General features: G+C 47.6%; 1 protein-coding gene across 1 annotated transcript in view; it reads left to right on the top strand.

Annotated features, from left to right (window-relative positions):
* The first annotated feature begins 4,592 nt into the window (after positions 1-4,592).
* Positions 4,593-14,538, top strand: part of EYA2 (EYA transcriptional coactivator and phosphatase 2) — a 189,616-nt gene continuing 179,670 nt past the window's right edge. The window contains 1 exon segment of the mRNA XM_032350455.1: positions 4,593-4,740. Coding sequence (XP_032206346.1) covers positions 4,593-4,740 — 148 coding nt within the window.

The following is a 14,538-nucleotide window of genomic DNA, read 5'->3' as shown; positions in this document are numbered from 1 at the left end:
GATTGCCAAAAGCTCTGCTTCATTTCTTGTCTTCTTAGCTACCTCCCTGTGTTTCGTTTCTCTCACTCCCACCCCACCCAGCTTAGGTATCACCAAACTCCTCAAAGGTTTTAATTGTCAGCAATGTCAGGATCACTCCTCTGTGGTTCTCATAGCTGTAGGACCTTTGCTCCTTGAGTTCTAGCTACCTTAGCCCTGAACTCCAGTTGCTGTCTCCCCAGCCCAATGAGACTGGAAAACCCTAAGCTGTTCTTTTTTCTTCTGTGCTTAAAAATTGGCAGGTGTTTTGAGGGGAAAAGTGGTAGAAGTCAGACTTAACTCAGTCCATGTCTCATCTCTCTGGGATCTTGGGCCCTCAAGCCCTCCTTGGTTGCTGTCTGATACCTTAAAATGATGTTTTATAGCTTTTATTTTGTATTGTGATAGTGAGATTGAACCAAAATTACAAACTATCCCATCATAGCTGGAAGGTGAATTCAGTTGAAAAGTTTACTACATATTAGGAAAAATGGTTTATTTTTATTTTCTCCAATATTGGAGAAAAATGCAACTCTAAACCATATTAAAAGGAAGATTCCAGATGAATTAAAGACTTAAGCATAAAAGTTAAAATTCTAAGTGAATATGGAAATGTAAACAAATTAAAATATGGGCACATTTTAATATCCTAGGGTTAGAGAAATAATTTTACACCTAGGAAAAAAATATTGGGTAAATATATTAGAAATTTTTTGATTTCCAAAACACCATAATTAATGAAAACTTAAGGAAAGAAATTTATAGCATCTAAAACCAGAAATGAACTAGCATCTAGACTCTACAAGGCATCCAGCAAATCAGCAAGAAAAGACACCAAAAAAACCCAATAGAAAAATGGGCAAAGATAAAAGATATAAATAGTTCCTAGAAACTCTCATGTCCCACAATTATGTGACTATGTGCTCAAACTCACTAGTAATCATAGAAATGCAAAGTAGAACAACTGTATCACTTTCCACCCATTAGTCTGACAAAAATTAGAAACGTAGACAATGCCAAATGTTAGCAAGAATTTATGAAATGAGAATACTTATGCACTTTTTTAGAAAATGGGCTCCATGCCCATTGTGGAGCCTACTGTGGGGCTCGAACTCACAACCCTGAGATCAAGGCTTGAGCCAAGACCAAAAGTTGGATGCTCAACCGACTGAGCCACTCAGGTGCCTCTGACTTGTGTACTTCTGATGGAAATCTAGATTAGCACAGGAATTAATGAGGAACAGTCTAGTACTTGGTCAAATTCAGTTCATATATACCCAATGACAGAAATTATCCTTGTGTGTGTGTGTGTGTGTGTGTGTGTGTGTGTATGTGTATATACACATTTATATAAATGTATATATATATATATACATTTTAAGAATGTGTGTGCATGTAAACACACATATATAGGTACACGTTATATATATATATGTATCTATATATACGTGTGTGTGTGTTTGTGTATTTTAATGAAGATGTTCATTGCAGCATTGTTTATAGTAGCTGAAATACATGTTTATAGTAAGAAACCTTCCTTGATGTTTATCGCTAGGGCAATACATAAATACAACTGAGTGACCACAGAGTATGGAATTCTTTTTTTTTTTTTTAAGATTTTATTTAATTATTTGACAGAGACAGAGATCACAAGTAGACAGAGAGGCAGGCAGAGAGAGAGGGGGAAGCAGGCTCCCTGTTGAGCAGAGAGCCCAATGTGGGGCTCAATCCAAGTACCCTGAGGTCATGACCTGAGCCGAAGGCAGAGGCTTAACCCACTGAGCCACCCAGGTGCCCCCAATATGGAATTCTAACTATAAGCTAGATGACTATTCATCAATATGTACACATTATAGAATCATGGTGCAGACTGGAAAGAAAAAGCCTGATAAACAGGACAAGATCTCGTGCACAGCTCTATTCATGTAAATTAAAACATAAGTCACACATAAAACAATACAACATCACTTTATAAGGGAATGCATTTACATATTTAATACATTAAAAGTCACCGTCCAAGATGGAGTTGAAAATGAGAATATATGGGAACGTTTAACAAATTCTTGTTGGAGGAAGCTAATCATCCAATTATAGATTTCCTCCTTCCCTGTCCCCCTTCTGTCTCTCTTTGCTCGCTCCCTTCTGCAGATGGTAACAGGATGACAACAGAATGACCATGATTCTGGATCAGGTGTTGTGGGGGAAATAAGGTGATTTCCATGTTGACCTGGCCTTCAAGAATGTTAGGCAAAAGTCAAAGGAGAGCACGCCAAAAGCTTTCCTTAGCAGTGCTCTGTCCCAGGGCTAGAACTCACAAGCACCTTCCTGTTCTGAGTTCCTGAGAATGACAGCAGCACTTGGTAAAGTAAATAAGCAACGCGACCAAGCCCAGAAGTCACAGTGCTCCTTTTTCCCCCATCAGGCAGATGTTTACCTGCTCACAGAAAGATATAAACACTAGGAGCTCACTTGTGTGGAATTCTCTCAACAGATTAAAAAGTGTATATAAAGTACTTCCTGTGTGCGGTCCTGGCATAAGAGATTTCTTTGGTGTTTTATTTTTTTTTTTAAATCAGTGTTTCAGGCCCACAAAGTTGTGTAGTGGCCACATCACAGTGGTATCCCCACGAGTAAAACGGGAGTTGGCAAGCTTTTTCTGCTGATCGCTAAATATGTCCAACTGGGCGGGGCTCTGTCACAACTACTGTACTGAGAAGGTGCGGTGTGAAATTAGCCCCAGACGATCCAACCAACCAACAGGCAGGACTGCGTTCAGAGAGCACTTTGCTTGTGGACTTAACTGCAGTTTTCACAGGTCTTGAAATGTTATCCTTTTTTCGATTTGTTTCTAACCATTTCAAAACACGAAAGCTGGGACACCTGGGTGGCTCAGTCGGTGAGGCATCTGGTTCTCGATTTCAGCTCAGGTTGTGATCTCAGCATTATGAGATCGAGCCTCGTGTCAGACTCCTCGATGGGCGTGGAACCTGCCCGAGATTCTCTCTCTCCCTCTGCCCCCTACTCCCCTTCTCTAAAATAAATAAAAAATAATAGACAATAAAAATGTGAAAGCCATTCTTAGCTCATGGTTCCCACGAAAAGATGGGCGGGGTTTGGATGGACCCCAGGGTGTCCACCCCTGAACTAAAATGTTACAAACTCAGTTCAGGCCCCCAGGATACCACTTCCCAAAGTGCCTCCACCATCCCTAGAGTCAGCCACTCTCTGAAATTCGTATTTTTCATCCTATACATACTATTACCTGTGAATTGCATTTGCGCGTATCCCTAAACAGTGTATAGTATTGATTTGTATGTTTCGTACTTCATAGAAATGATATCCTACTTTGGATACCCTTCTGCCCCTCTGCTCAGGACTCTGTCTGTCCTGCCGTGTGTGGAGCCCAGCTTGGTCTTTTTCACTCCTGTATGATACTCCACCGTGCGCGCCCACCACCTTTAATTATTCTTTCTCGGGAATGTGTGGACATTTAGCTTGCTCCCCACAAAGACCTTTCCTTGCAGGTACCACCTATTTCCTTCCTCACCATGACCTTTCCAGGGAGGTAGTCTAACAACCCCATTACCCAGACGAGCCAGCTTTTCACTTAGGAAGTTCATTAACTTTCTCAAAGTCATGAGGAGCGACATCAAAATTTTGAATCCGTGACCTTTTCATGATGGAACCTGAGTTTATAACCTCTTTGCCATCGGTCGGTATGTTGTGTTTTATTTAAGTAATGATAACTGATCCTCCCAACGATGACCTCGCAATACTGATATGCGTAGTCTTTCTCTGAGGACACCTTGAATCAGCGCCAGTCATTACTGCTTGTAGTTTAGCCCTTTGGAAACCGCCAGGCGTGGTATCATGCACACGAACCAGAAACCTCACTTCCTAACCACAGCGGGTAGGAATTTAGGAGGAATAACTACCGGCCACGGTGCAAGGGCTGAACAGTTTTCAATAAAAAAATGAGAAAGACCCAGGAGACGTGTCCCACATTTTCCCTGCCCTCCATAACATTTTATCAACGCCGTAATTCGGGAGCTAGTGTTTCCTTCCCCTTGGTGGGGACCAAAGTGATGGGCTGGGAGTGTGGCTGCCAAGAGGGACTTGTTCGATGTTGTGAATGCCTTCTGAGCCTCTGTCTGTCCATCTAACTAGCATCATGTCCATTTTTCCCTCGAAACTGCAGTCAACCCCCTCTGCTCCCTAAGCCTCTGCTTTGGGGAATCCAAACTCCAACTCTGCCTCTCCGCCTGTCCCTCCCTTCCTCTGCTGGGAAGGCTCCCTCGCTCTCTTCAGCTCATTCCGATGACATTTAAAAGAGACCGGAATACAGTTTTTCTAATGGCAAAATACCGTATGAAGGAGGGGAAAGTTTTAATCAAGTGGGTGTATTCTCCAGAGGGGAGCAAGTACTTCATTTTAATTCCTCATTTCCCTTTGATGAAAAGTTTAGTGAATTTTTATTATGTAGAATTTATAAGACGGCCGGGTTTAGGTAATCAGCTTTAATATTTATACTCTTAGGGAAAGAAATAGGAATCATTAGTAAGCATGCATAATTAATGAATAAATTATATTTCCCTTTGTTTTCTTCCAGGTACAAGGAAATGCTAGAACTGGTGATCTCACCCAGCCTCACCGTAAACCGCGATCGTCCGGGTAAAGCGAAGCTTAACCGTGCGGATGTCCGGACTCTGAGTGACGTAGAAGGTAGGCCTCCCGGTGTGAGTGTTGGTGGGCCTGTGGCGGTCGCACTCGCCCCGCGGAATTTAGTTAAGGGACTAACAGCCTTCGACACGTGTCCTTTCCCAAGTACCGTCATTATGATGATCTCTCCTCTCGCCATTGGGATTGTTGCCTCTGGACCCGAACTTTGGCGTGCATTGCTAACAATGCTGTCCTGTCTGGTCATTAGAGGGGCGAGTGTGCTCGTTCGTGTCCCAAACTTCCTGTGCCAAGAAATGCTGACACCTCCTGGGACGATAGGCAGTTTCGGGTGTGTTCCAGGGCCGGGCCCTGGGTGTGTCCCGCAGGGTCAGGGCTCCAGCTCCGAGTCTGTCCCCCAGCTCCGTCCTGCCATCACGCATCCTGGCGGGCGATTTGTTTACAAAGGTTTGATGCTGGGACAAGAACTCATCTGCCTTTTGCTTTCGGGTTGGGTTAGAGTCAAGGAAGCAGAGGAGAGTTAAGCTGTTTAAAAAATTATTGGCAAGTGATGCAGCCGAACTAGTTTTCACTAGAACAATTCCAGCTATTGTTTGCCCTGTTTGGGATCTGTCAGCCCTCCTGGGAGAGCTGGGAGGTAGCAGAAGGCATTAAGCTATTGTGTTTAACCATTGGACTTAACCCTTTATGTGGCCAGCTTTGGGATTTGATGCTGGTATCCTGAGATCCCGAGCTGTCTCTCCCTCCCTGTCTGTGTTTGATGACGGTTTGAGGGACGGAAGTGCTACGTTACCATCGTGGAAAACCAGAGACTTGTGTCTAGTCAAATACAGCATCGCCAGGAATTTGCTCTTAAGCAACTCCAGGCCTCCAGGGAGTAATCCTTGCTGTCACCAGGACAATGACATTTCCCTTGCATGCTGGTAATGAAGCAGGGACAAGCCCACTCAAAGACCACCAGGAGGGTCTGGGATTTCCACCACCCCCGCCCCCACCAAACCACATGCTGGAGAACACACCCTCATTCTTCTTGGCACTTTGGAGGGTCCATGTTGACCCCCCCCGCCCCGGGGCTCTTTGAGAGTTGGAGACAGTTTATTAAGCCCTGTTCAAAAACAGTCATTCTCTTCTTTCCGAGTGGAGGCACTCTTCAACCTAGGGCTTTATTTCAGAGCTGGGAGAGCTAGGAGGAGGAGGAGGAGGAGGTTGGTGGGTGAGGAGGATCCCAGGCTAAACCCCAGACCCACTGCTTCCCAGCCAGATGGCCTCCAGCAAATTGTTTCATCTTTCTGAGCCTCCATTTTCTCATCTGTGAAATGGGGGCATAGTCATGACCCACTCCATAGCATGCTTACTGCTGCCAGCCATGGTTGGTACCAGGACGTGTGGTATCAGGGTTAAACGTAGCATTGCATGGTCATTCGTTTTGGAGCCAGATCCCCACAAGGACCGTAAAACCAGGGTTGCAAACCAGCAGCTCACAGCCAAATCTGGTCCTCATGAATGCCTTTGTTTGGTTTACACTCCACTTTAAATAAAAGTGAACTTGTAAAAACCAGGAGCGTTCACATAAAAATCTTGAATTTCTACTTGCTTTTGATAACGCTCAACGCTTTAGAGACGCAGGGCCTACATTCCCACCTGGCTGCCACTAGTGGGAGCTGGGGAGCAGCTGTCCCTGAGATGAGTCCCAGCCACTTCTTTCGTCCTTAATTTTTGTGAGCATGTACTTAGTGCAGGCACCGTGAAAAGCAGCGTAACTACAGATTAACCCTCCTCCTCCTCTGCCCCGGCAGAGGAAACACATGGCCCTTGCTGTGTACCAGGCATGGATGTCTAACTCATTGAATCCCCACACCCCCTGTGGTTAAGCTTTGTGTTACCAATGAGGGAACTGAGGCACAGAGAGGTCAAGAGATCCTGAGGTCGCTTGATTGAGTTGACACAGTTCACTGACTGCCAGAATTTGAACCTGAGCCGTCTAACCCTGAAATCTCTTCTCCTAATCAGTACACTATCATGTTTCTCACTGAGTTATTACACCTTATTAGGCTAGGACCCCATCTTACAGATGCATAAGTTGAGGCATGGGAGAATTAAATATTAAGTAAGCAGCCCAAAGACACACAACCAGTGGCAGGGCCAGGAAACAAACCCAGGCACTCCAGCTCCAGTGTCCCCACTTCTAAACCTCAGACTCACTTTCTCCCAAGCCTTGAAGAGTCCTCAGACCCCAGATTATTTGTCCTCCACAGTGGTAGCACCCACAGACTGTCTTTCTCCTGTCCTCACCCTTTCCACTGCCCTGGAGCAGTTGCTCCCAAATTCAGAGCAGGCAGAGCCAGTAGGGTCAGGTTACGCATGCATATGCGCGCACACGCACACACACACACACACACACACACGCACCCACATACTTTTCTTTCTCTTGAGATGGGCGATGCGCTCCTGGGCTCTGCAGGGAACATTCTGCCCTGGCTCTGGCCTCTAGTGCCAGGTTCATCAGCTGCCCTTCCAGCCTGGCCTCCTGGGCCCTTCCGTGACAGAGTCATTATTGACTGCAGGGGTCCGGATCCAGGGAGGGGCCCAAGGGGGGCACAAGCCAGGGGGCCTCCATTCAGGGTGTTCTGGAAGGAATCTGAAACCCAGAAATCCCCCGGTGGCTCCCACTGCATTCGTGCTGCTTCTTACCGCCTGCCCCCCACCTCCCCAGCCCCCGGCGTGGTCACCCAGCCTCTCTAGAATTTCTTTGCCTCCTCTGTTAAAGGGGAGCAATTGTTCCACGGACCATGTGAGGATGAAATAGTTAAAACGTGGAAAGAACTAAGCTTTTCTTAAAAAGTATAGAATACGATCTAATTTCCTTCCTTTCGGCCACCAGGCTCACCTTGTCTGTTGCCGCCAGCCTCTCCAGCTCGGCTCCTCCCCATCCCCTTTGCTCGGTAGACTTAGCCTTGACCTTGTTTCTTTTGCTGTAAATCAGGAGCGTGATGCTGCCCTCGGGGCCTTGGCGCATGCTGTCCCCTTGGCCTGGACCAGTGTCCCCATCTGTAGGGCCATCCCTCAGCCTTCAGGGCTCATCAGGGAGGTCTTTTCCTCTTCCTATCAGAAGTAACGGTTCATTCACTCCTGCAACAGGTGTTTCTTCAGCCGCCTGCCCAGCTTTGTTTGAAGCACTAGGAAGTCAGCATGCAAAGGCCCCTGACTTCCTGGAGTCTGCCCCAAGGGGCTGGCAGGCCAGAGGCTGATAATAACAGTAAATAAGCAAAATACAGAGCAGGGCAGGCAGTGATACACGTTGTGGATGGGGGAGGCAGGGGGGAAGCCGGGGAGGAGGCTGGGGAATGCAGGGGTGTGGGGATGTCCTGGGAAGATAACACTTGAGTAAAGACCTTAAGGAGATGAAGGAGGGTGTTCCTGTTGACGAGGAAGGAGAGCCTCGGATGCAGAGGGAACTACAAGTGCAAAGGGTCTGGGGCAGCCTCGTCCCCAGAGTGCCTGAGAGTGGTAAGGAGGCGGCATGGCTGGAGCCCAGTGAGCCAGGGGCCGTGGGGGAGAGGAGGGGAGGTCCGGACAGTGGCCAGGCTCAGACCTTGAGAGCCACAGGAAGGACCTGACTCCTACCATGAGTGAGTTGGGAGCTCTGGGAGGGTTTGGCACAGAGGAGAGACCTCTGATCTGTGTATTGACAGGACCCCTCGGGCTGGGCTGGGTGACTGGGTGTGGGGACCCATGGGGAGCCCACGGGCCAGTGAGGGAGGCATTGTAGTAACCCAGGTGAGAGGTGCCGGTGCCTTGGACCTGGGCAGGGAGAAAGGGCAGATTCAGGACCGGATTTGAGGGCAGAGCTGACAGAACCCGCACCCACATGGTTCTGTGTCCTGTTTCCTTTTCTTCATCAACCTTCTCTCTGTCAGAAGGCACGTGTTTGTTCGCCTGTTGTGTATCACGTCCTCGGCCCGCATGTCAGTTCTCAGAAGGCAGACATGGCCCACCTCAGTCACCTGTGTGTCCCCCCTGCTGAGAACGGTGTGTGACGCCTCCTAGGTGCTTCGGAAATCCTCCAAATGCAGGAGAACAGAAGCCGGAGCCCTGCCCATGACCGTGAGCGCTGCCCTCTGTCGGACCCGTGCGCCTTCACACCTCACAGTCCTCACCACCCTGTACCCCTACGAGAGCCCTTCCTTTTCCTCTGTTTCTCCGTGACACACCAGTTTCTGCTCACCAGCCAATACACACACACACAATCCTTACAAAGACTTGAAACACTGGACCACATCTACCCGAGATCAGTGTTTCTTCCCTTCCCTGGAAGTAACCACCGTGACCTGTTTTGTGTGTCTGTCGAGGCTGTTCTGTAAGAAGTCACATCTGTATCAACATGTGTTTATGTGGCTTAGGTGTGTATATTTTTATATATTTAAACATGTATGTTTACCATAGAAATTACAGTATCGCTAGAAAAAAATCAAATACAAATCTATCGCTTATATAATACATATTTGTTATAACTTGCTCTGCTCACTCAGGACCCACTAAGTAATGATTTACCTCTTTTTTGTTTGACCGCATGACACACCGAGGAACGATGATGCCCAGTTCATGAAGCCGTCCCCCTGGGGAGGAGCACGAGGTTATCTGTAATTGTTTGCTCTTACAGACAACGCTAGGGGTATCGTGCATGCTGCTGTTTGAACATGTGTCCTGCTTCTCTAGGCAAGAGGCTGAGAAGTGGAGGGACGAAGTCACAGGTCTCCCCTCCCTGGTCTTACAGAACCCCCTCAGCCTCATCACAAAAACCTCCCGAGCCCCTCTGGCTGGTTGGTAGCTTCTCGTTCATTCCTTCGTTTCTGCAGCCATGCGGTCAACAGTTTGTTTGATGCACCTGCTGGGCACGAGGCCCTGGGGACGACCTCCCCCCCACACACTGCCTGCCTTCAGGGCCTTTGCAGGTCACTCTGCTCCCAGAGGCACTTTCAGCATCTCCCCATGGTCGCTGCACCCCACATCCTACAGGCTTTGGGCTCAGCCTGAGCTCAGTGTGTATCCCAGCTCTGTCACTTGGCCCCCGTGTGACCTTGACCAAATTCCTATTCTCCGCCAGCCTGTGTCCTCACCTAGATAGTGAAGATATGCTGGCTGTGTGTGTTTGGTAAATTGTTCCAGAATGCCTGCTGTGAGCCAGCACCTGGTGCGGTGGTGGGCACATAAAGGTTGTTGAGACTGACGAGTCCCCCTCCCAGAGCTTCTGTTCTGGTGGAAGAGACAGGTACTGTATTTTTAAACCAACAAGGGATTTCAGATGGTGGTGGTTTCTATGAGGAAGTAAAGCAGGGATGTGGTAGGGTGACCTGCAGGCGGGCCAGTGGTTAGAAGGGCTTTCATGTGATTATGCTAAAGCCTTGCGGAGTGCTTAGAAAGCGCTCAGTGGAGGTTAGCTTCCTGTCTCTCCCTCTTTAATGTGCATAGACTCAGTTGGGGACTTTGTTAAATTGCAGACCCCAAGAGTCCGCATTTCTAACAGGCCCGGTGATGTCAATGCTCTGCCCAACTTCCCCAGCCACTCTTAGGAGCAAGGGGTTAGCTTGGTTGTGCATCAGAATTACTTTCCAAGTTTTCTTAGCGCGCACATGGCAGGACTCCACTCCTAGCATTGCTGATTCAGTAAAGGTTTGGTCTGGGGCCCCAAAATTTGTGTTTCTGACAAGTTCCAGGTGATACTGATACTGCTGGCCCCCAAACCACACCCTGAGAACAAGGCTTCTGCACCGTTTTCAAATCTGTCTGCTCACCGGAATCTCCTGGGAAGTTTAAAAAAGTTTTTAAAAAGACTCATGTCCAGATGCCACACCCAGAGAATCTGATTTAATTGGTCAGAAGTATGACCCACGCAATGGGATTTTTCTAAAGCTCTCCAGATGAGTTTATTGTGTTCCAGGATAGAGAACAGTGTTCTTAGATGGTGAATTTCTCCAGGACAAGGACAGTTTTTTATTCCTAGATATGTATTTAAATTATTGTCCCTGATTAGCACACAGCTCAGTCTATGACTCATGGTAGAGCCTTAAAAATTGTTAATGGGTGGATAGGTAGATAGAGCAATGGATGAAGGATGGATGGACGGGTGGATGGATGAATGGAAGATGGATGGATGATGGATGGATGATGGATGGATGAGGGATGGATGGATGGATGATGGATGGACAGACGGATGGATGGATGGATGGATGGATGATGGTTGGATGGGTAGATGGATGGGTGGATGGATGGGTAGATGGATGGATGGATGGATAGATGGATGGATGGATGGATGGATGGATAGATGGATGGATGGATGGATGATGGATGGACAGACGGATGGATGGATGGATGGATGGAAGATGGATGGATGGATGGAAGATGGATGGACAGACGGATGGATGGATGGATGGATGGATGATGGTTGGATGGGTAGATGGATGGGTGGATGGATGGGTAGATGGATGGATGGATGGATAGATGGATGGATGGATGGATGGATGGATGGATGATGGATGGACAGACGGATGGATGGATGGATGGATGGAAGATGGATGGATGGATGGAAGATGGATGGATGGATGGATGAAGGATGGATGGATGGATGATGGTTGGTTGGATGGATGGAGGATGGATGATGGATGGAAGATGGATGGATGGACGGATGGATGGAGGATGGATGGATGGATGAAGGATGGATGGATGATGGATGAAGGTTGGATGGATGGATGAAGGATGCATGGATGGATGATGGTTGGATGGATGGATGGATGGATGGATGATGGATGGAAGATGGATGGATGGACGGATGGATGGATGGATGGAAGATGGATGGATGGATGGATGGATGGATGATGGATGGAGGATGGATGGATGGATGGAGGATGGATGGAGGATGGGTAGATGGGTGGAGCATGGATATGGATCAGTGGAGGGCGGATGCATGAATGGGGAAGGATCATGGATGGCTGGAGGATGGATGGACGGGAGGAGAATGGATGTGGATGGATGGAGGATGGATGAAGGCGTGGGTGGATGAAAGGATCAAGGATGGATGGGTGGGTGGAGGATAGATGTGTGGATGAGTGGGGAGATGGCTGGCTGGCTGGGTGAATGAATGAATGAATGAATACAGGGTGGTCTTGAGGATCACAGATAACTTGAGGCTGATTTAGCTTTGAATCCTTAGTAAAGCTTCCTTAATTCCCCCTTATTTATTTTCCTGCCTTATTTCCATATCTGTAAAATACAAATAATAACTTTCTCATTGGACTGTTATGGACAACAATAGAGATAAGTCTCATGCAGCCCTTAGCACAGTGTCTGCCTTATAGAAACTGCTTGAGAAATATGAGCTATCATTCATTCCTATTCAAGGGAAAATTGGATTTGAATTGTATCCTGTCTCCTGGAAGGAGAGGAAAAAATGTTACAGAACTGAGAAAGCAAAACTGAATAAAGAAAACTTTTTTGTTTAAAATGCAGGTATGGGGGTGCTTGGGTGACTCAGTGGGTTAAGCAGCTGCCTTCAGGTCAGGTCATGATTCCAGGGTCCTGGGATTGAGTCCTGCATTGGGCTCTCGGCTCAGTGAGGAGCCTGCTTCTCTCTCTTCCTCTGTCTGCTGCTCCCCCTACTTGTGCACTATCTCTGTCAAATAAATAAATAAAAGTCTTTTAAAAAATAAAATGCTGATACAAAAAAAAAAAGAGAGAGAGAGAGAGAGATACATTTTGCAGAGGCCAATGTATCCTCTCATTAAGGGTTTCCTCTGAGAGGTAAGACTGTGCCCACAGGACAAGCTGGGCTGTCTACTCTCAGACCTCCTGTTCTTCCTCTGCGCTGGGCATGATAGGGTCTGATTTTCGGTTCCCATCTCACCGGTTCCAGCCTGGAGCTGGCAGGTTTTGATTCATCTCATCCAAGCCAGGTGGAGCCGCCCAGACTTCTGCCCGAGTCCTCAGCTGGGGAGACGCAGATCAGCTTCCACTCTCCTACCCTGTAGCCTTCCCCAGCTGGCTTCCTGGGGGCCTCAGCACCCAGCACAACCTCTACCCGAACAGAACAGAAATCCCACTCTGGGGATGTTGGTATACTGTGAAGGAGATTGCAAATCCCCTCTTTATGAGAAAAGGCACGGGCGATTATTAATTATTGAGCGCCTTCTCTAGGTGAAGAGCTCTCGCCCCTGGCAGTGTCTCCCAGACTCCCCACCTTCTCCAGCCACTCTCTGTGGTATGTGGGTATCACCTCTCCTGCTGCTGGCTTACTGATTTTTCTTTAAAACAATTCCCTTTCAATACCTTCATTTTTTTTTTTAAGATTTTATTTATTTGACACAGAGATCACAAGTAGGCAGAGAGGCAGGCAGAGAGAGAGAGAGAGAGAAAGAAGTAGGCTCCCTGCCGAGCAGAGAGCCCGTTGTGGGGCTCGATCCCAGGACCCTGGGATCATGACCTGAACCAAAAGCAGAGGATTTAATGTTCCAGAAATGAAAAGTATTGCCTTTGATAGTCTAGCAGTGGTTCTAATACATGCATTTAGATAAATCGGTGTTGGTTTATGGGCGCCTGGGTGGCTCAGTGAGTTAAAATTTCTGCCTTTGGCTCAGGTCATTATCTCCGGGTCCTGGGATCGAGCCCCACATCAGGCTCTCTGCTGAGCGGGTAGCGGGCTTTCTGCTCTGCCTACTTGTGATCTCTGTCGTCAAATAAATAAATAAAATCTTAAAAAAGAATCAGTGATGGTTTAAATAGAAGAGTGTGTATTTACGTACCCTCTCAAATCCTCGCACTCTATGGGATACCCCGGCCTTGTTCCTTGCAGTCCTCAGGAACACCCCTCCAAGGGACAGATGCCTTGTTCACTGTCAGATAGCCACTCAATGAGAGTCAAAACTGGGGTTAGTGCCTCTGGACTTCTAACACGGTGCTCTCACCTGCTGTCCTTGTCCCTGGCCTGAGAGCACTTTAAACCACCCATACAGACGAGATGAGCTGACCTGGTTAGTAGACTTGCATCTTTCATAGCAAAGACCTGCATCTAGACATCTCGCACTAGAAACAGTCCCATCCTGTGGGGATCATGGAAGCAGGCCCCTGGGGTCAAATTAGGCAACATAGTAGTGGCTGCTGCTTTCAGAATCATTAGCTTCTAAATCCTCCCAGTGAGAGGTAAAAAAAGTGTCAACATTCAAATTGGGCTCATGGATTCAAGTAGCTTAAGCAAGGGCCCCTGGAGAACGGGAAGCTAATATGAGCTTCTGCCCGGGGAGCCCTTGGCAGGTACCTGCCTTTGCAATGCCAGCAGCAGCTCTGCAGGTGTGAGGTATGATCCCATCTTGTGAATGTGGAAACCAAGGCTTAGAGAGAGGAAGGGACAGGCACAAGGTCACGTGGTTATTTTGCTGCAGCCGCAGGATTTGAATTTGGGACCGATCCCTTAAACCCATGTGCTTTTTTAGGGAAGAACTTTAAATTGACAAATTAGAGAGATTTGGGTTGTAGATCTGGCCCACCCACAGCAGGTGCATGAAGGCCCAGATGAAGGAACAAAGTATGAAGACCCTGCACAAGTTTCTTCACGCAGTCCCGTGTACACACGGTCACGCACAAGTGTGCATTCACTCACGTAGACCTAGCTTTATTTGCCTTATTTTATTTTTTTAAACATTTTATTTATTTATTTGACAGAGAGACATCACAAGTAGGCAGAGAGGCAGGCAGAGAGAGAGGGGGAAGCAGGCTTCCCGCTGAGCAGAGAGCCCGATGCGGGGCTCGATTCTAGGACCCTGAGATCATGACCTGAGCTGAAGGCAGAGGCTTTAA

This window comes from Mustela erminea, chromosome 7 (genome assembly GCF_009829155.1).
Source record: "Mustela erminea isolate mMusErm1 chromosome 7, mMusErm1.Pri, whole genome shotgun sequence".
Lineage (NCBI taxonomy): Eukaryota > Metazoa > Chordata > Mammalia > Carnivora > Mustelidae > Mustela > Mustela erminea.
This window is presented reverse-complemented; position numbering and strand designations above follow the sequence as displayed.